This window comes from Capra hircus, chromosome 1 (assembly GCF_001704415.2).
Source record: "Capra hircus breed San Clemente chromosome 1, ASM170441v1, whole genome shotgun sequence".
In the NCBI taxonomy this organism is placed as follows: Eukaryota; Metazoa; Chordata; class Mammalia; order Artiodactyla; family Bovidae; genus Capra; species Capra hircus.
In genome coordinates this window covers 148,883,708-148,903,991 of record NC_030808.1, presented here as the reverse complement: position 1 = coordinate 148,903,991, position 20,284 = coordinate 148,883,708, and the positions used below count along the sequence as shown (strand labels likewise).

The 20,284-nt window shown below is 52.4% G+C and overlaps 1 protein-coding gene across 2 annotated transcripts in view; it reads right to left on the bottom strand.

Moving 5' to 3' along the window:
• Window positions 1-20,284, bottom strand: part of SIM2 (single-minded family bHLH transcription factor 2) — a 49,995-nt gene that overhangs the window by 2,424 nt on the left and 27,287 nt on the right. For both annotated transcript variants that reach the window (XR_001918492.1, XM_018052772.1), the window contains exons 7-10: window positions 14,048-14,154; window positions 4,727-4,874; window positions 3,181-3,349; window positions 2,216-2,624 (exon numbers count right to left, since the gene is read on the bottom strand). Coding sequence is in view for 1 of the 2 variants with exons in the window: in XM_018052772.1 (XP_017908261.1) it covers window positions 2,216-2,624; window positions 3,181-3,349; window positions 4,727-4,874; window positions 14,048-14,154 (833 nt within the window). In the remaining variant the exon portion in view is untranslated. The remainder of the gene's footprint in view (window positions 1-2,215; window positions 2,625-3,180; window positions 3,350-4,726; window positions 4,875-14,047; window positions 14,155-20,284) is intronic.

Genomic DNA, 20,284 nt, shown 5'->3' with positions numbered 1-20,284 from the left:
GTAAGGTCTTCGTTTCTGCCTTCCAAATGCGGGGCAGACGCTCGGACCACCTCTCACCGCACTGGCCACCCGGGGCTGGTGGCCACCATGCTGGACAGCGTTGGTCTACAGGCTTCCTTCCCCAGGCCTTACTTTTAGGTGGCCCCAGTCGGCCACTCTCTGTTTTGTTTTGCTTTGCTTTGCTTTTTCCTCAGTGGGGAGTGGAGAAGGCAATGGCACCCCACTCCAGTGCTCTTGCCTGGAAAATCCCATGGACGGAGGAGCCTGGTGGGCTGCAGTCCACAGGGTCGCTAACAGTCGTACACGACTGAGCGGCTTCACTTTCACTTTTCACTTTCACACATTGGAGAAGGAAATGGCAACCCACTCGTGTTCTTGCCTGGAGAATCCCAGGGCTTGGGCAGCCTGGTGGGCTGCCGTCTATGGGATCGCACGGAGTCGGACAGGACTGAAGCGACTTAGCAGCAGCAGTGGGGAGGGTGGAGTGGTAATCCCCCTGCTCCTTTTAGTTCTGTCCTAATTAATGTTATAACCAGCATCACCAATTAGATGGTCTGGAATCAGTTAGCTCCCCTCCCCCCTTTTAAACCTTCAGACATTCTTTGTCTTCCTTTAATATCAAAAAGACTAGGAAATCGATTACCAATTGCCCCCAGTTAGCACCTTTGGTCCAGTTTTTACCAGGTATCTGGCAAATGAAGTGCTTATTAACCTCTTTCACTTCCAAAATAGCAATGAAAAAAAAAATTAAATGCTGTTTTATCTCATTGGTCAACACTCCTACACAAAGAAAAGTAATTCTTTCAAGTCCCGTCTCCAGTGGGTAATAGTTGCAGCTGTTAGGACAATCCCCTTGCTTTTTCTTTCCCCGGGCTGTGCCAAGGAAATCCCTGCTGCAGTTCTTTGGGGGACCCGGTGCACTGATGGTTATTAGGAACGCAAATCCCAGGCCTGCACTGCTCTGGTTGCTGGCATACTGTTTTCTGAACTGGTTACTTTTGAAAAACACGTCCTGGTAATCTCCGAGAATGTCACATTGCTCCCGGATCTAGCCCTCTTCTTCTGTATCTCAAAGGCCTGTGAAGACTGTGGCGCAGCACAGAGCAAGAAGTTTGCTCAGCAGCCGCAGGAGCAGCAGAGCCCGACCTGCCTCCCAAGAGCGAAGGAGAGGAGGGGATGCCAGGCATGTCACTCTTCTGGGGGCTCGCAACGTCCTCCCAGCCTTCAGTGGTCCCGCAGGGCTCCTGCACAAACCTGGTCTACTGTCTCAGCAGCGGTTAGGTCTGGGTGGCAGCTAACCCTTGACCCCCTCCTCCTACCCTCTGCCTGGGGTTGTCCCGGGGAGGAAGCAGGGGTCTGTCTGGGCCTGGGGGCAGCTGGTGAAACCTCCACAGAGGACCTCTGCTTGGCTGCTCACTGGATGGCCAATCCTGTCTGCCTACCAAGCCCTGTGGTAGGTATGATCCACGTGGTTCATGCTCCCATCTTACCGATGAAGATACTGAGTCCTGGAGAACCTGTGCTATTTGCCTTAGGGTGGGGGCATTGGCATTTCTGTCCCCGAGCCCGTGATTTTCCACCACTGCTTCCCATGCTTTGAAAACTGGCATGAGAAGAAAAACAATAGTGTCTCGTGTTCAATTTGGGGTGGAGTAGAAAGGAATCATAAAATAAACACAGTTGGGGGTTCTTGGGATACATGCGCTGTGCTCAACTGCTCAGTCGTGTCCAACCCTCTGCGGCCCCGTGGACCACAGCCCGCCAGGCTCCTCTGTCCGTGAGATTTCCCTGGAGCGAGACCACTGGAGTGGGCTGCCATTTCCCTCTCCGGGGCATCTTCCCAAGCCAGGGATCGGAACTGCATCTCTTGCGCCTCCTGCACTGGCAGGCAGGTTGTCTTTAACCACTAGCGCCACCTGGGAAGCCATGTAAGAAATCGCACTGCCTCCCTTTTAGGGAGCAAAGGGGGTCCTGGACCTTTATGGAGGGTGGCCCAACACCCCATCTCCACCATCCCTGGTGCCCACGAGGCACACAGGCGCAGTCCCAGCCTCGGGAAGCGCTCGCAGTGAGGGCGGGAAGGCACGGCCGCTCCCGCTCAGAGGCAGAAGGCAAGGCGTGTTTGCCCAGAGCCTGGGCATCCTTTCTCCGTCTGCCACCCACCGCCACCGCCATCCACCGTCCTGCCCGCGCCCCTCGTGTAAACAGGACCCACCTTCGTAGTTTGGCATCAGGCTGTGCCGAGCAGGGTTCACCGGCGGCTCGGAAAGGCTCTTAGCCGGAGACGGGCTGCCCGGCACTAGGGGGCTGGCGTAGCGCCACTGGCACTCGCTGCCGGCTGGCAGGGCGCTCAGCAGAAAGCGCGCCACCTCGCACGGGGGTCCCTGGGGCTGCCCGAACTTGGCCGGCAGCACAGGCTTCTTGCTGCTGAAGACGTGAGAGTCCAGAGGGAAGGGTCCGTAGTGGTAGGAGAAGGGCAGGCCGTAGGACGGGGCGTACAGAAGGTCACCGCCTTCTGAATGGAGCTGCTGTTCTGGGGGAGCCGGGCCGTGGGCAGGGGGGCTGGCCCTCCAGCTCCCGAGCTGGCTGCACTCCAGTTTGTCCATTTGGAACGAGCCGTACTGCTGCCGAGCAAAGCAGACAGATGAAGGGCCCGCCGGGGATGGGCGGCTGGCGGCAAGCTGCCTGCTCACCCCGCGGTGCCTGTCCGTGTCCCGGGGCCACCGGCGCGGTCCCACCCGGGATGGGAGGCCAGCCGATAGCCCTCCGGGGACCCCCTCCCCTCCCCCGCCCTGCGTGGAAAGAGATCCCCTCACCCCCAAGTGACAACACAAGCCACTTGCACCTTCGGAGAGCTTGCAAAAGACTTTTAAAAAAAGAGAAGGGTTCCCACTCCAGACAAAAATGCTCTGGAAACACAGGGCCCCAGAGTCCTGAGGCCCGACTACACAGACTCTGATCAGCCTCCCCGAGGGAGTCTTCTGCCTCCAAGATCTGACTCACCCACCTGGCCGTCAGCTTGGCCTGTCTCCCCCAGGCTGAGTCTCTATCCTGGGGGCAGGATGGCCAGAGGGACTTTGCCTCCCTCAGAGAAACTCCCGGGTAGGGAGACCCCTGAATGCGGCTGGGGCCTCATGCTTCATTCAGGTGCCCCGAGCCCCGGTGGGTGGCGGCTGTTACCTGTGTGGGGTAAGGGTTTGCTCTCAGCTTCGTCTTCATCTTCGTGTTTTTGGGCTTAGCTAACTTCCTAGTTTCTTGTGAGGTAGGCAAGGTGGTCCTCCAGGAGTCCTGGGACTTGGACGTGGACACCTGGTCCAGGGACAGCTGCAGTTCCTTGTACTCGATGTCCCTGAGGAGCCAGACGGGACAGGTCATGTCCATGAGCCACGAGAAGGGACGCCCTCCCAGGCCTGTTCCTGGGGCAAGTTCATTTGAGAAGCTCCTCCGTGTCACTGCACTAAGCGGATGTGCTGGGCTTTGAGGGGTGGCCCCCTCCCCCCGTTGTAATAAGCCACCTGCAGCCTCGGGCTTGGAGACCCCAGGAGATGCTGAGCAAGCCCGCTGTTCCGCGGCAGGAAGACAGAGTGTGGAGTAGCTCTCTCCCACCTAACAGGGCCCCCGGGCACGTTTCCTGGGGACACCACGCGCCCCAAGGCAGGATGTCAGGGCAACAAGGAAAAGGCAGAAACCGCTCGCGATCAACTGAGTGTCTGTGGCCCGGCTGCTTCCCTATTTAGCACCAGGGAGGCTAAATAGGGGTCCCTTGAGGGTCCCAGAGCCTGGTTTCCAGCCTCATCCACTTCCACACTTGGGACCCATTTCTGCCCTGAAGAGCCAGCCGGGCACTGGCACATTCATGGGAGGGGAAGTTGCCCCAAGGACCAGCCCCAGCCCATGCAAGTTGGCTCAGGAAGAATCAATGCTTTCTCCCCTACAGTTCTGCTAAAATCACTCTGCCTTGGAAAAACAAAAAAACCAAACACCCACCTCCCAACACTCCCCTCACCCAAATCCCAAGCAACCTGACAATCATTCTGTGAAGGAACAGAGAGCCCCAAACCTCACTGCGTTAGACAGAAAGGCAGGAGAGGAGCCCGTGCAGGGTGTGTCTGGGGGAACTGCAAGGACATGGAGCTCAAAGTCAGAGCTGGGTACAAAGTGATATAGCACCTAACAGCATGGTGGGCAGGGAGTAATATTTGGTTCCAGGTAGACTTGTGTCCGGTGGCTTCTAACAGTCCTAACTGCCACTGAACTTAACTTCTGAGGACTTAAAGTCAGTAAATATTCATTATCATTTACGACAGGCTGTATAGGCAGACATGGATAAAGTGGGAGGAGCGAGCAGGGTGGCCCCGTTGTTAGTGGGCCCAGAGAGTGCTATCTTTGTATTCTTGGTCTGGGATGTGCACCCCCTTTCTGTTGTGTTCAAGGTCGGGGGCATCGCCTGCTCGCCCTCTGCTACCCACATCCCCGGACCCGGGGCCGCTGTGCCCGGGGCAGGAGCACGTTCCCACCACTGCCCTCCATGCTGACACAGAAATCGTTCAGAACCTCCCAGACAACCAGACTGTCCAACAGAACAGAACAGGAGACAAATGAGCAGTTCCAGAAAGAGACAGGGAGTGAGAGATGGAGCTTATGAGACCAAACGGATGCGGGATGGGGTGGCAGGGTGGGGGCAGGGAGGAGAGAGCAAGGAGAGAAACAAATACGTCTGACTTACGTGAGGACATAATTGACACTCACGATGCAGTGCGGCCGGGACGAGCGGCTGTTGTGCACGACAGTGGCGTAGCTCTGCACCCACACCCAGCCGCCCAGCTTGGACAGCAGCCGGTAGTACTTGGTGGTGACCTGGCCCTTCACCAGCACTGCAAACACAAGGGGACAGGAGTCCCGAGGGACGGTTAGCCCGACCCACCCGTGCAGAGGCCGCCCCCGCGGACGACCTAGAGCTCCGGTTCTGGGCCTTTCTGGGGCGGAGGACACCTTTGAGAACTGAAACGCTCGTTAATCTCTTTGGCTTTGAAATCTATTCCTTGCAGTATTTATAAAGCCCCTGGGACTATGGTAGTATACTTTTCCTTTTTCTTATCTTATACTTTAGGCTTCCCCTTAATCCTTACAATGTTCCTAAAAATCTCCTCATAATCACCTTAAGCTAGATACAATGAATATTAGAATATTTATCCCAGCTGTTTTAGATGAGGATTCAAATGGCAGAATTTGCAGCTGTTTTATTAGCTCTGACCCTTCCCGATTCTGCTAAGATTAAACTTAAGTACAGAGACCAAACAAACAGGTGTATGCTAAAAAAAAATTTTTTTTTTCTTCTCTGTGACTCATGCTGATAATCAACATATTGGTATAAGTTGAAATCCTAGATACTTAGTTACAATGTTCTTGGTTTGTTGGAGCTCCTTATCCAGTCTGTCCAACTGAATCAGCTGTCTGACAGGATCCCAGGTGTGGGCTATGACGCAAGGCCCTGCTAACTGTGGTGGTTCGTGGGGGTCGGGGGAGATGTCCCCGAAGCCTTCAGCTGCCCCTCCATCTGGGCTGCAGTGTCTCCCACATCAGGGGACCCATGCCCAGATGAGAGCCAATGGTCACAGTTTTCCGAGGCCACTTAGGAATAGAACTTTTGGTTCTACAAATGCACTATCCAGAAAGATAGACAGCCTTCCTGGTTCCTCCAGAATTCCTCCTGCTTCCAGAATTTTTCCTGGAGGCAGAGCCAGCTCAATGAGCTGGCCTCTGGAAGGAAAGTAAACTTTGGCCACAAGCCTAAGTTCCATTTCTGTTTTGAATTTTAAGAGCCAAAAGGATACCAGTGACACCTGTCAGCTTCCCTGGTCCCTCCACTGATAAAGAATCTGCCTGCAATGCAGGAGGCCCCAGTTCAATTCCTGGGTTGGGAAGATCTGCTGGAGAAGGGAACAGCTACCCACTCTGGTATTCTGGCCTGGAGACTTCCAAGTACAGAGGAGCCTGATGGACTACAGTCCACAGGGTCAAGAAGAGTCAGACACGACTGAGTGGGACTTTCACTTCACCACCTGTCATGGGTTGAATAGTGTCCCCTTAAAAGATATATTCTACATTCTAACTGCAAGAACCTGTGAATGTGACTCATACCTAGGAAAAGGATCTTTGTAGATGTAATTAAGGATCTTAAGGATGTTATCATTCTGGATTAGGGAGGGCAGTAAATTTAATAACGTGTCCCTGTAGGAGACAGAAAGGAGAAGACACAGACCCACAGAGGGAGACAAAGGCAGAGAACGGAGTAGGAGGCTGCAAGCCAGGGATGCCAGCAGCCACCAAAACCTGGAGGAGGCAGGAAGGCTCTGACCCCAGAAGCTCCAGAGGAAACCCGGCCCTGCCGACACCGTGATGGTTCTGGCCTCCAGGACCGTGAGACAAGACGTTCTGTTATTTCATGCCGCTTGGTTTAGGGGTTTGGTTACGGCCACAATGCGATAGACTTGGTTTCAATCCCTGGGTGGGGAGATCCCTTGGAGAAAGGAATGGCAATCCACCCCGGTATTCTTGCCTGTGAAATCCCATGGATAGAGGAGCCTGGCGGGCCCCAGTCCATGGGGTCACAAAGAGTTGGACACGACTGAGTCACTACCACTTTCACTTTTTACGGCTGCCATAGAAGACTAAACCACCCCCGTGGGGAAGATGTAAGTGCGGTCCCCGTGTTCTTCTGGACTGTCATCTCAGTCTCGGCTGCCAATGGGGCCCCAGGGAGAGTGCAGTTGGCAAGACTGAAGACAAGCCATGCAGTCCTTAGGGGAGCGGGTCTTGGTGTGCCTGCACGCCCTGCCAACACCCCACTGCTCTGCACCTGCTGCTGGAGGCAGTCTGGTTAGTAAGAAGATCTGGAAAGTCCAGGGGGCGGGGGGGTTGGGGGGGGTGGGGCAGGACAGGAAGAACTTCCAGAAGGCCACACCGTGCAACATCTGCAGAGTGACACAGCTCAGAGGACAGCTTCCGCAGACCCATCGGGTCCCACCTGTAAACGAGCAGGGCGGCATGTGGACAGCACTGTGCTTTCTGGATTACTTCCTGTTTCCTGGCTCATGGCTCCCAGTTAAGGCATGGGCTCCCCACACCTTTGTCAGCAAGGCAGAGCTGCTTCAACCTCCAGACTCTGCTTGGAGGGCAGCATATGGAAGGGATCTGGGTGTGAGTTAGGCTCCCTTGTCCCTTTCAGTCCAGAGGCCAGAGAAGCCAGCAGCAGAAGCCAATCTCCCTGGAACGTCAATCAAAAGTCCTCACTGGAAACTGGAGAACTCCTTTAAAGTGTACCTTTTTTAAAAAACCATTTTTGTGTATGTATTTTTTGGCTGCGCCGGACCTTTGTGGCAGTGTGGGCTCTTCTCCAGGTGTGGCACGTGGGGGCCACCCTCCGGCTGTGGCGCGCAGGCTTCTCCTGCATGGGCTCGAGGGCTCGAGGGCTCGAGGGCTTTAGCAGCTACGGCTTCCAAGCTCCAGAGGGCAGGCGCACAAGCCGTGGCACGAAGGCTTCACTGCTCCACAGCAATTAAGGGATCTTCCCAGATCAGGGATCGAACCTGTGGCTCCTGCACTGGCAGATGGGATTCTTTACCACTGAGACCAGGGAAGCCCTCAAGTGTATCTTCCATCTGAAGACCAGCTGACATTCCATGGACACGTGTCCACAAACATGCTATGTTGGTGGCATAGAGTTGCCGTTACCACCAGAACACCCCTGGATGGGTCATGTGTTCTCCAGTTGACCATAAGCTGCACCACTTTCTTGCCCTGAGTCTGTTCATACATTCATGTTACATGCTTGGCCCCGTAAGCATTTGAGTCTATGACTCTTGTGTGTCCTTTAGAGTGTGTTCTCCATGGGTCTACACCAGTTGCCCTATCTCAGTTCAGTCACTCAGTCGTGTCCAACCCATTGCAACCCCATGGACTGCAGTATGCCAGGCTCCCCTGTCCATCACCAACCCCCCACAGCTTGCTCATAGTGATGCCATCCAACCATCTCATCCTCTGTCATCCCCTTCTCCTCCTGCCTTCAATCTTTCCCAGCATCAGGGTCTTTTTCAATGAGTCAGTTCTTCGCACCAGGTGGCCAAAATATTGGAGTTTCAGCTTCAGCATCAGTCCTTCCAATGAATATTCAGGACTGATTTCCTTTGGTATTGACTAGTTGGATCTCCTTGCAGTCCAAGGAACTCTCAAGAGTCTTCTCCAACACCACAGTTCAAAAGCATCAATTCTTCGGTGCTCAGCTTTCTTTACAGTCGAATTCTCACATCCATACATGACTACTGGAAAAACCATAGCCTTGGCTAGATGGACCTTTGTTGGTAAAGTAATGTCTCTGCTTTTTAATATGCTGTCTAGGTTGGCCATAGCTTTTCTTCCAAAGAGCAAGCATATTTTAATATCATGGCTTCAGTCACGATGTGCAATGATTTGGGATCCTCCCCAAAATAAGTCTGTCACTGTTTCCATTGTTTGCCCATCTATTTGCCATGAAGTGATGGGACCAGATACCATGATCTTAGTTTTCTGAATGTTGAGCTTTAAGCCAACTTTTTCAGTCTCCTCTTTCACCTTCATCAAGAGGCTCTTTAGTTCTTCGCTTTCTGCCATAAGGGTGGTGTCATCTGCAATCTGAAGTTATGATATTTCTCCTGGCAATTTTGATTCCAGCTTGTGCTTCATCCAGCCTAGCGTTTCTCATGATGTACTCTGCATATAAGTGAAATAAGCAGGGTGACAATATACAGCCTTGACATACTCCTTTCCCGATTTGGAACCAGTCTGTTGTTCCTTGTCCAGTTCTAACTGTAGCTTCTTGACCTGCATACAGATTTCTCAGGAGGCAGGTCAGGTGGTCTGGTATTCCCATCTCTTGAAGAATTTTCCACAGTTTGTTGTGATCCACACAGTCAAAGGTTTTATAATTTTGTTATGACAGTTGTTGCCTGAAATATGTTCCACGTGTTCAGGTTTCGAAGCCTTTCTGGAACGCTGAAATGTTTTGATAGTTGGAACACAGCCTCTGTTCTCTTTGGCATTGGGGCTTGGCCCACTCTGGACAGGGGCCTCCCTAGAGAACTAGGTGAGATTCTCCACTACTTTGGGTGAACAGCCACGCAAACATTAGGTTCTTCCTAAACACTGTGTCCACAAGAAATCTGCTCAGTGTCCCTTGACATACACCTTCGGGTTTACCAGTATTGATCCCTGCCCCACCTGTGCACCAGGCTGCCCCCTGCCCACCTCCAGGACCTGCAGGTCAAGCCCCCCACATACAAGAAAGAGTCCCCAAATGCTTCATGAAGGCAGCAAGGGGGCAGGCTCCAGCTGGGGAGCCTGTCCCCAAGGCCCTGTAATGGGGCTGCAGGACTGCCCCTCAGCCACCAGGAGGCAGTGAGGGGAACGAGCTGGAAGGGCCCAAGATATTTCCTGGAGAAGCCCCTGGAACAGCGGTCTCCAACCTTTGGGCATCAGGGACCGGTTTTGTGGAAGACAGTTTTTCCACAAACTGGGGCAGAATGGGGGGGATGATTTCGTGATAGTTCAAGTATATTACATTTATTATGCACTTTATTTCTATTATTATTACATCAGCTCCACCTCAGATCATCGGGCATTAGATCACAGAGGTTGGGGACCCCTGCCCTAGAGGAACCCCTTACAGAATGTTCTGGGGGGAGCCCTGGCACAGCACAGTCCCCCTTGGAAAGCTCAGCTGGGAATGCCCAGGACCCCACTGACCACAGGCCGAGGTGCTGCGAGGTGCTGGGGCCATCCCTGCCCCCTTGTCTCATGGCCTCTGGAAGCCCGAGCTCCCCAGGACCACACTGGCCAGGCCTGCTTCTCCTCGCAAGGCTGCGTTTCTGGAAGGCGTTGATTCTGTCTTCAGGGGCTGTGCTTTCTTCAGACTCTGTGGACTCCTGCTCCCGGTTAAGATAATATTTTGAAGAATGTGTGAAAACCGTATGGTCGACCACGGTCCTCCAGAGCCTCCGTTCATGACGTCCAATCAGGCCTCTAGCAGAGCCCTGTGCCTGGCTCCTCGGTTTCAGATCACGGTATGGAGGAGGCAGCTTGGCCTGGGAGAACCAGACAGTGACCTCCCTTGGTCCTGGGTGTCCACAGCTGTTAATTTTCTTCCCAAGCTGAGTTACCTCATGAACCACAAAAGACAGAAGGTCAGAGCATCTCACAGAAGTGGCTCCCCCAGGGGCCTTGGAGGCCTGAGGGGCCCAGCGAGAGGGTCACCGTGGCTGCGTTCAGCTGCGGCAGGTGGGGGAGAAGCAGCCAAGGCCGAGTGGCCGCCCAGGTCCCAGGCAACCCCCAGGGCAGCTCTGGCTGTGGCTGGACTGAAGGACCCGAAGCCCCGTCCCCAGAGGCCATCATGGGGACTCGTGGGGACCCTGCAGGGTGGGAGGCTCGGCTGGGCCCCTGAGCCACCAGAGCGGCCGGAGACACAACCAAAACGTCACCTGGTGAAGGGACGCGTCCCACCTCCTCCATCTCCTCACCTGTCCTCCCCAAGCCAGGATGTCCAGCGGGAACGGGACTGTGCCCACCCCCGGGCGAGGACACAGAGACACTGAAAAGAAGCCCTTTTCATGGGCTGAACTGTGTCCCCGACTGACAAGTTCACATGCTGACGTCCCAACCCCAGCATCACACATGACTACGCCTGCAGACGGGGCCTTTAAAGAGGTGATTGGTAACACGAAGTCACGTGGGTGAGCCTGACCCCGTGTGACCAGGTCCTCAGAGAGGAGAAAGCGACCCGGACACAGGAGGAGGACACAGGGAGAAGACGGCCGGGCATCCACATGTGAAGGAGAGAGGAGAGAACCCGGCTTGTGACCCTCGACCTTGTCCCCCCTACACTCCAGATCCCCCCTCCCCCCTAGACCCCCTACGCCAGGCCCTTCTCAGGCTGAGCGCGTGCTGACAGAGAACAGAGAAGCAGGCAGACTTGACATCCCAAGGGTGCCTTGGTCGATGCCTGCTGGGGTGTAAGTACCTGCATCCCCTCTCCCCTCAGCACCCACCAGGGGTCCTACCTGGCTCCCAGGGTTCCCGGGGCATGGAAGGCCGTCAGCAGTGTCGGCCGACACGCTCCCTCTCTCAGGGGCTCCCTCCCTTCCGCAGGTCCTTCCCACTCACTATCCTGCTTTGGGTCCTTCCCACTCACTACCCTGCTTCGGCGACTGTCCAGATAACCTGCTGCCCCTGGACCTGACTCAGCTTCTGGAGTTTAAGGAAGGTAAGGCGATGCCAAGCCTCCCTGGGGGTAAAGAGGTGGGAACAGGAAGCCCGGGAAAGAGAGCGAGGCCTTGGGGACCACATGTTCAGCATCACCCAAGCTCCACGCTGCGAAGACCTGCCTCCAAACACCTGCCCCGGTTGAGGACCATCGTTGCTTTCCTCATCCAAAGCTCCAGCTCTGAGGGTCAGAGACTTTCAGGGTGGTGTTTTGGATGCTCCGAGGGGTCATCTGGAGGGGGGCGGGTCCCAAGGCTGGAGCCAAGGCTGAGACCCACCTCTGCCCAGTGGGTGGGTAGGGGCCTGGGCTGCCACTTTGCTGACACACTGATATGGGGCATGGGGAAGCTGGTGGAAGGGAGCCAGGTTGGATCTGAGGCTACACCTGTCCACCTGGGGCCTCCTGCCTCTGCAGAGGCTTGTCAATTCCACTGTTCTCCGTCTTCTTTGATTGACCAATTCTACAGCTCATTTGGCAAAGAAAGCTATTTTCCCTCTGGTATGTAAACCCTCCACCTTTTCGGCATGTCTCTGAGAAGCCGGGGTACACCTTTCCTCTCAGGGTCCCTTTGATAACTGCAAGGTCTGGAAATCCCCATTCGAAATGAAGGAAGGTGAAGTCATCATGTGAATCGCAGGAGACCTCACAAACACACCCTCTTCCGCTTCTGGGAAGTCACATGACCTGGGGAAGACCAGGGGATCCTGGTGGACACGCTGGAGACCCATTGAGTGGTCAGAACCACTGAAGACCACAGTGCCCAACAGGCCCGGGGGGCCAGTCCCACCCACAGGCCTCTCCACCTCCTGGCCCACCTGGCCCAGTGGCCCTCCGGTTCGATAGGTGAAAAGCATTCGGTCCACGCCAGGGAACCTGGGAACCTACCACTGGCCACCACCATGGCCAGTTTCCAAAGCCCGAGTTGAATTTATTCTGCCTGAAAAATCCCCTGCTCCCCTCTGTTAGCTAGGCAGTGTAAGAGATATTAAAACATGGTATTTAAAACAAAGACTGCTAATTCCATTAGCTTCCTTTCTCTGCATTTCCAGGTCAGATTTCCCAAGCTGCTTCCACTCTTTGGGGAACAACTCTCCCTCCGTGTAATTCAAGGAATTACTGTTAACTCCTGCGCTGCAGAGAGAGGCTCCCAAGCCCTCCTGTCTCGGAGGGATGGGGCTGGGAACCCCAGGGCTGGGGCTTCCCCTCAGATATCCCGACAGTGGTGGGGGGGGGTGTGTGGAGGTGTGAACGCTCCCATTTGGTCCCCTGCCCCTAGCCTGTCCTCCCTTTTAGACTGTTCCATAGTGCACACCGTTTTCCACGTCCTAGTCCGCTCTCCTTACTCCAGAGCACGCGCTCCTCCACTGCTCCCCTCTACCGCCTGCCCGGTCAGGCCCTCAAAGATCTCATTCTGCAATGGACACTTCCCACCCTGTTTGCACAAGGAAGCCATCTGGCTCCTGAATCAGTGACTCTGACCTAAAACCCATCCCAACATTAGGCAGCCACTTCCTACCAAGCCGGGCTTTAAGAAGGTCAGCGGTGTTTATATGAGAGCATGATTGGCCATTTGTACTAAAAGAAAGAAAAGGCTGCTCACAGTTCCGTGTCTCTGAGCAGGGAGAGTTCTTTCCACGTGACTTACAAGGAACAGGAAGAAGCGACGGGTCTGCCCAGCCAATGTCCCAGTCATCACAGGTCTCTGCCCTGAGTGACTCAGAACAAAAGAACAGCGACACCCTAGTAACTGCCAGGCTGACCAGGTCCCAGTTGTCACCAAATGGCCAGGCAGCCCCTAGACCCACCGTCTGCCTCCAACCAACCCCAGCAACCTGTCCTCTGACGCCTCTCAGTCCTCCTCACACAGCAAGAAGCAGGACTTGCCATCGGGGCCGTGTCACAGCAGCTCTGGCTTCCCCAACCCTCTGCACCCCACGAACAAGCACCCCTGAACCGGCCATCAGCGTGGCAGGGCTAGACGCTGGGAGGATGCGGCATTCTGCTCCATCCCAGTTATCTGCTGCCTCAATTTGGATTCTAGAAAAGAAAGCGATACTTGTCTAGACATTTCAGTGACTAGCGCCCCCACCCTTCCATTGTATGGTCCCCAAACTGCCTCCATTTGCAGATGGAGTACCGTTTACCTTCTGTTTCCATGTGGACTTCTCCCATCCTAGAAACCTGCGGTCTCCCTGAGCTTCCCAGCCATTGGTGACCAAATTCGCTGGATTCAGCACCCAGCTCTGCCCCCTCCTTGCTGTGTGACTGTGGGCAAGGAGCTTAACCTCTCTGAACCTCGGTGTTCTCAGCAGTAAAAGGAGGATCACACGCATAAGAACCTCCCTCACTGGCTTGGTAACGTATTTAATCCCTTAAACTAGAGCTGGATGGTAGTAAGTTCCCTGTAAGTGATCAGTTCTTCTGCTTTGGTTGTTACCCATAACTGGCATCCAGATGACCATCCAGAACAACTGAGGTTCCACATCCATAATCTAGACTCCAGCAACCATCCCACACCTTCCAGGGCTTCCTTAGATGTTTGAGAACTGACAAGGGGCTGTGCTGAAATCCAGGGCTGCCCAGAGACAGATCTGAGGCCTCAGATCCCTGCGTACCGTATGGGGAGTCACTGTGGCAAACCAGGGCACCGTCCGGACTCTGTGGCGCCCCCTCCTGGCTGCCCGGGTGCCGTCCCCACTCTGTGGCGCCCCTCCCCGCTGCCAGGGCTCCCGGGCAGGGTGACGTGGTACTCACGGAGGTGGTGCGCATAGCGGAGGTGGAAGACGTCACAGCCGTGCACGTGATGGTACAGGGTCTTCTCGATCAGGTCCTGCGGCTCGTACCCGGTCAGCTCCGTCACCCTACGGGAGGACGGCAGCTCCCGGTGAGTTATACAGCCCTGAGATTGCCTTTCATTCACACTAACATCGGTTTTGCCAACCAATCAGATGAGAAACGGCTTGGTGGAGTAGTTTTTATACAAGAAGGAAGTCTATGAACCCCAGCCTGCTGCAGGCGCCACACCCTTCATGAGCAGGAATGTCCTTCTGAAACTATTAGTTAGAAGAAGGTTTGGGGGCTTCGCTGGTGGCTCAGTGGATAGGAATCTACCTGCCAAGGTAGGAGACATGGGTTCAATCCCTGGTCCCATGTGGGAAGATCCCACATGTCTCGGAGCAACTAAGCCTGTGCGCCCCAACTGTTGAGCCTGCGCACTAGAGTCTGAGAGCCGCAACGACTGAAGCCTGCATGCCTGGAGCCCAAGCTCCACACCAAGAGAAGCCCCCTCAGTGCGAAGCGCGCGCACTGCAATGAAGACCAGCTCCCACTCGCCACAACGAGAGAAAAGGCCATGCAGCAGCAAAGACCCAGAGCAGACGAAAATAAAAATAAACACAACTATAAAAGGAGTTATTTTCTGAAATCTGTGGGATATTTAAGAGTTTCAATAATAGTCTTAAGCAAGCAACTGCAGGAGGTGCTAAAAAAAAAAAAAAAGATTTGGAATGACTTAAAACTGTATCAAAACTCAGCAGTGGCCACAGGACTGGAAAAGGTCAGTTTTCATTCCAACCCCAAAGAAAGGCAATGCCAAAGAATGCTCAAACTACCCCACAATTGCACTCATCTCATACACTAGGAAAGTAATGCTCAAAATTCTCCAAGCCAGGCTTCAGCAATTCGTGAACTTTGAACTTCCAGATGTTCAAGCTGGTTTTAGAAAAGGCAGAGGAACCAGAGATCAAATTGCCAACATCCGCTGGATCATGGAAAAAGCAAGAGAGTTCCAGAAAAACATCTATTTCTGCTTTATTGACTATGCCAAAGCCTTCTGTGGATCACAATAAACTGTGGAAAATTCTTCAAGAGATGGGAATACCAGACCACCTAACCTGCCTCTTGAGAAACCTATATGCGGGTCAGGAAGCAACAGTTAGAACTGGACGTGGAACAACAGACTGGTTCCAAATAGGAAAAGGAGTACGTCAAGGCTGCATATTGTCACCCTGCTTATTTAGCTTCTATGCAGACTACATCATGAGAAACGCTGGGCTGGAAGAAGCACAGGCTGGCATCAAGATTGCTGGGAGAAATATCAATAACCTCAGATATGCAGATGACACCACTCTTATGACAGAAAGTGAAGAGGAACTAAAACTCCTCTTGATGAAAGTGAAAAAGGAGAGTGACAAAGTTGGCTTAAAGCTCAACATTCAGAAAACTAAGATCATGGCATCTGGTCCCATCACTTCATTGCATAGATGGGGAAACAGTGGAAACAGTGGGAGACCTTATTTTGGGGGGCTCCAAAATTACTTCAGATGGTGACTGCAGCCATGAAATTAAAAGACGTTTACTCCTTGGAAGGAAAGTTATAACCAACCTAGACAGCATATTAAAAAGCAGAGACATTACTCTGCCAACAAAGGTCCGTCTAGTCAAGGCTATGGTTTTTCCTGTGGTCATGTATGGATGTGAGAGTTGGACTATGAAGAAAGCTGAGTGCCAAAGAATTGATGCTTTTGAACTGTGGTGTTGGAGAAGACTCTTGAGAGTCCCTTGGACTGCAAGGAGATCCAACTAGTCCATTCTGAAGGAGATCAGCCCTGGGTGTTCTTTGCAAGGAATGATGCTAAAGCTGAAACTCCAATACTTTGGCCACCTCATGCGAAGAGTTGACTCATTGCAAAGACTCTGATGCTGGGAGGGACTAGGGGCAGGAGGAGAAGGGGATGACAGAGGATGAGATGGCTGGATGGCATTACCGACTCAATGGACATGAGTTTGAGTGAACTCTGGGAGTTGATGATGGATAGGGAGCCCTGGCGTGCTGCAGTTCATGGGGTTGCAAAGAGTCGGATACGACTGAGTGACTGAACTGAACTGAACTGAAGACTATCCCTTTTCAAGGTGAAGCTTATCAGAGGACCTTTAACAGTGAACTTGTTGGGACTTCCCTCATAGTCCAGTGGCTAAAGACTCCCGGTGCAGGGGGCCTGGGTTCCATCTGTGGTCCCGGAACTAGATCCCACATGCCACAACTAAGACTCGGTGCAGCCAAATGGTAAATACATTAATAAATAAATATATATGTTTTTTTTTTTTGAAGAGTGAACTTGTTACTAATATCAGGAGAAGCTGCCAAGGTGACTAAGAGTCTACTTGCTGGGGCTTTTGGGAAAGAGAACCTTTTAAAAATTACTGCGAATCTTTTAAAAATCCTTGTAGTTAAAGTATGCACAACATAAAATTTACCATTTTAACCATATTAAAGGGTACAATTCATGATGACCACCACTACTTCCACTTCCAGCACGTTTCATCACCCAGAACAGAAACTGTATCCATTAAACAATGATTCCCCACTTCCCCTCCCCAAGTCCCTGGCAATTTCTCTTCTACTTTCTATCTCTGTGAATTTGTCTACTCTAGAAATTTCATCTAAGAGGAGGGATATAATATTTGACCTTTTGCTTCTGGCTTCTCTTTCACTTAACATGCTTTCACGGTTCATTCCTGCCGTAGCATCTATCAGAAGGTCACTCCTTTTTATGGTTGCATAACATTCTATTTTATGTAGACACTACATTTTGTTTGTCCTTTCACCTAATGATGGACACTTGGGTTGATTTCACATCTCACATATTGCATGTGCAAACCTGCAACCCTCCCGTCCACACTGGACCCTGTTAACTGGCACAGCTGGTCTCAGGGGGGATGATGCTATGATGGGGTGATTCCTATGGATGAAATATAGGGAATAATGGAGACACTGAAGCCTCTTTATCAATGGAGGACTGTCTTAGAGCCCCCAGAAATAGTAAAACAATATCCCAAACTGTTGTGACTGAAAGCAAGCCTTAAGCTCACTGTGGACATGGAAACACTCTCCTGGTGCTTATACGCTCCTACCTTGTTCTTATTTTCATCAAGCCTCAGGCATACTGATTCTGACTTTAGCTCTTTGAAGAAGAGTACTTCCCAGCACCCACGATGGCAACATCACTAGCACACGGATCACTCCACCCACAGGTAAGAACTGCATGTGGCCGTGATACTGACTCCCAGGCCTTGGGCAACTGTGTTGGGAACCACGTCCCTAGAGGAGGTGGCCCCCACATCTTGGTGACATATATTCAAGAACAGATGAAAGAAGGGGATGAGAGGAGATTCCAAGGGCGGTGAGGCCACGGTGAGAAGTAAGTGGGGACTGAGGGTGGCACGGACTGGGGGCCCTGCTGGCCCGGATCTGAAACCCTAGCTGTAAATTAAGCGGGGAAATTTGACCTCACTTTCATTCCCTAACCCGCTTCTTTTCTGTTGAGCTCTGCATGGGCTTCGGGTCGTAAATCTCTGTGAGCCTCATATTTCCCTGGAATCATTCACTATTTGGTGTACACATTTCCATGGTGTTCCTCCAGGGCAGGAAGGAGATGGGGCTCGAGGTGGGTAGAAAGGGAATTTGCACAGGCCAGAGCCTCTCAGGGCCCGGGGGACCTGTCCGAGGGCCACCTAGAACCTCAGGCCCCACCGGAGTCTGCCTCTGTGTGGCAGGAAAATTGAGACGTCTGGCTCTCCCCCACCCAAGAAGAAAACCAAGCATCTCTACCGTGTGGGGATGAAAGAGGCTTCCCAGACCTATTAGACGTAAAGTTTCAGTACAACGGCCCCGAATGTGTAAATGAATCAGAAACACATGTATTAAGTTTCTCATCAAAGTACACACTGGCTTTAAAAATTAAAGGGAAGGGAAGGCTTTGGCAGCATGCCTTCTTGGTTTTTTCCAACCCTCTAGTGTCTGAAGACCTGTCAGAGGGATTTGCCAAACCCAAACATCGTTGGGTTCACCCATCCTTAGCAAAAGCACCAGCTACAGTTTCAAAGTGAAATACCACAAAACCCCTATGAACCGAATTTCAGGTTATGTCGAGTTCAGTTTTGTCTGGGATTATGCTGGGTGGGTGGGTAGGGGCCGGCTGGGCCCCCTCCACCAGGCCCACCACCCTGGTCCTTGTGACTTTGGAGCTGCTGGGCTTCAGGCCAACCCCTCTCTGTGGCTTCTGGGGTTTGTATGTAGGAACTGACGTCACCCCACCAGGCCATTCTGCTGCCCACCCAGCACTGGGCCAGCTCCTCTGTCCCCCGGCCCAGTGGCCTTTCAACTGCTACAACCGCCTGAAGGCCAGAGTGTGAAGAATTTCCCAGCAAATTTCAGACCATCTTAAGGACCTCTTGGGTGGCTGGGGTTCAGAAGCACCTCAAGGCTTTGCTAGAAGCTTCCTTGTACTTGGCAAGAAGAGCTTCCTGGGCTCCTGCAGAGACAGGAAGTCTTCCTCAGCATGACCACCTTGCTTTCAACCCACTCAGGGGCCTGGCCCTCACACCCCGAAGCAGAGGAAAACTCGCATCTAAGGTCCCTTCAGGAGGAAGCTGGCCTCTGAGCTAAGGTCGTACACCCTCTTCCATAAAGCCTTCCCTTTGTCTCTTCTGTGTCAGAGCTGTGTGGATAGAACAGCTCAAGAAGACCTGAACTCTCTCCTCTGGGGAAACATCCCTCTTTCCTCTTCTAGAGACTTCACTGAGCTTCAGAGGCTGAAGAAAAAGTGGAAGACAAAACAAAGGAGAAACCTGTCGTACTCTCCCAAATTTCTACAATAATAAACGTGGCCAGTGGATTTTCTTGCAGTCCACTTTTTTTGGTCTCTTTGGCTATGTTTTGCAGCATGCGGGGATATTAGTTCTCTAACCAGGAATCGAATCCATGCCCCCTGCATTGGGAGCATGGAATCTTAATCACCGGACCATCAGAGAAGGAAGTCCCTTTTAGAAGTGGTTCCTAAGTCTGGAGAGAGCTGCTCTGTCACTGTGGGTCGTGCTGTCTACCCCATGCCTGGCTCCTCCCCTGCAGGTGCTCCCATCTTTACTGCAGGAAAACATCCCTGGGTAGCGTCGGGGCCGGCATCCTTCCCCCAAGGAGTTATGTTTCCTCTTTGGCTTAGAGTTTCTGGGAGCATGATGACGACTTTGCAAGGCCATGCCTTGCCATGTCTCTACCTCCGAATGGTTCTGAGATGCATTTACAATGAACTAAACTAATTAATGTTTTCATCTCGCATCCTTAACCAAGTAAGTTTACTTTTATTCCATGAATGGGTAAAATGATCAAGTTTATGTTATGCATATTTTACTGCAGTGTTTTAAAAGTGGAAAAAAGACTTCCCTGGTGGTCCAATGGTTAAGAATCTGCCTGCCAATGCAGGGGACATGGGTTCGATCCCTGGTTTGGGAAGATCCCACACGTCTCAGGGCTACTAAGCCTGTGCACTACAACTACTGTAAATTTTAACAAATCTTTTAAAAAAAGAAGTGGGAAAAAAATCAATAAATCCTAGCTTCAAGACATACAGGAAAAATCTGCGACACATGTGTGTTTATATACACATACATATATGTGCACGCCTGTTTGCTAAGCCACTTCAGTTGGGTCTGACTCTGCAACCCTATGGACTGTCATCTGCCAGGCTCCTCTGTCCATGGGATTCTCCAGATAAGAACACTGGAGTGGGTTGCCATGCCCTCCTCCAGGGGATCTTCTTGACCCAGGGATCGAACCCACATCTCTTATGTCTCCTGCATTGGCAGGGGGGTTCTTCACCTCTATTACCATATGTGCATATATATATATATATATATATACACACATATATATATATATACACACACACACACACACACTAGTGATATATATTAATTTTTCACCTCGAAAGCTCAGCTACACACACCAAAAGTCAGGAGTGAGGTCTCTGACCACTTGTTCCTGTCTGTACAGCTGAGGTATCTAAAAGGCCAGGAAGCAAGATGACTTACCTTGCAGGTATATCAGGTTTTTTCCTTTTACAAACACCTTCCATCTACCGTCTAGTTTCATCTTTCCTAACAGCCATGTGGGCAGCCGAGTGAATGAAGAAAACGCAAGCCCAGGGAGTGGCC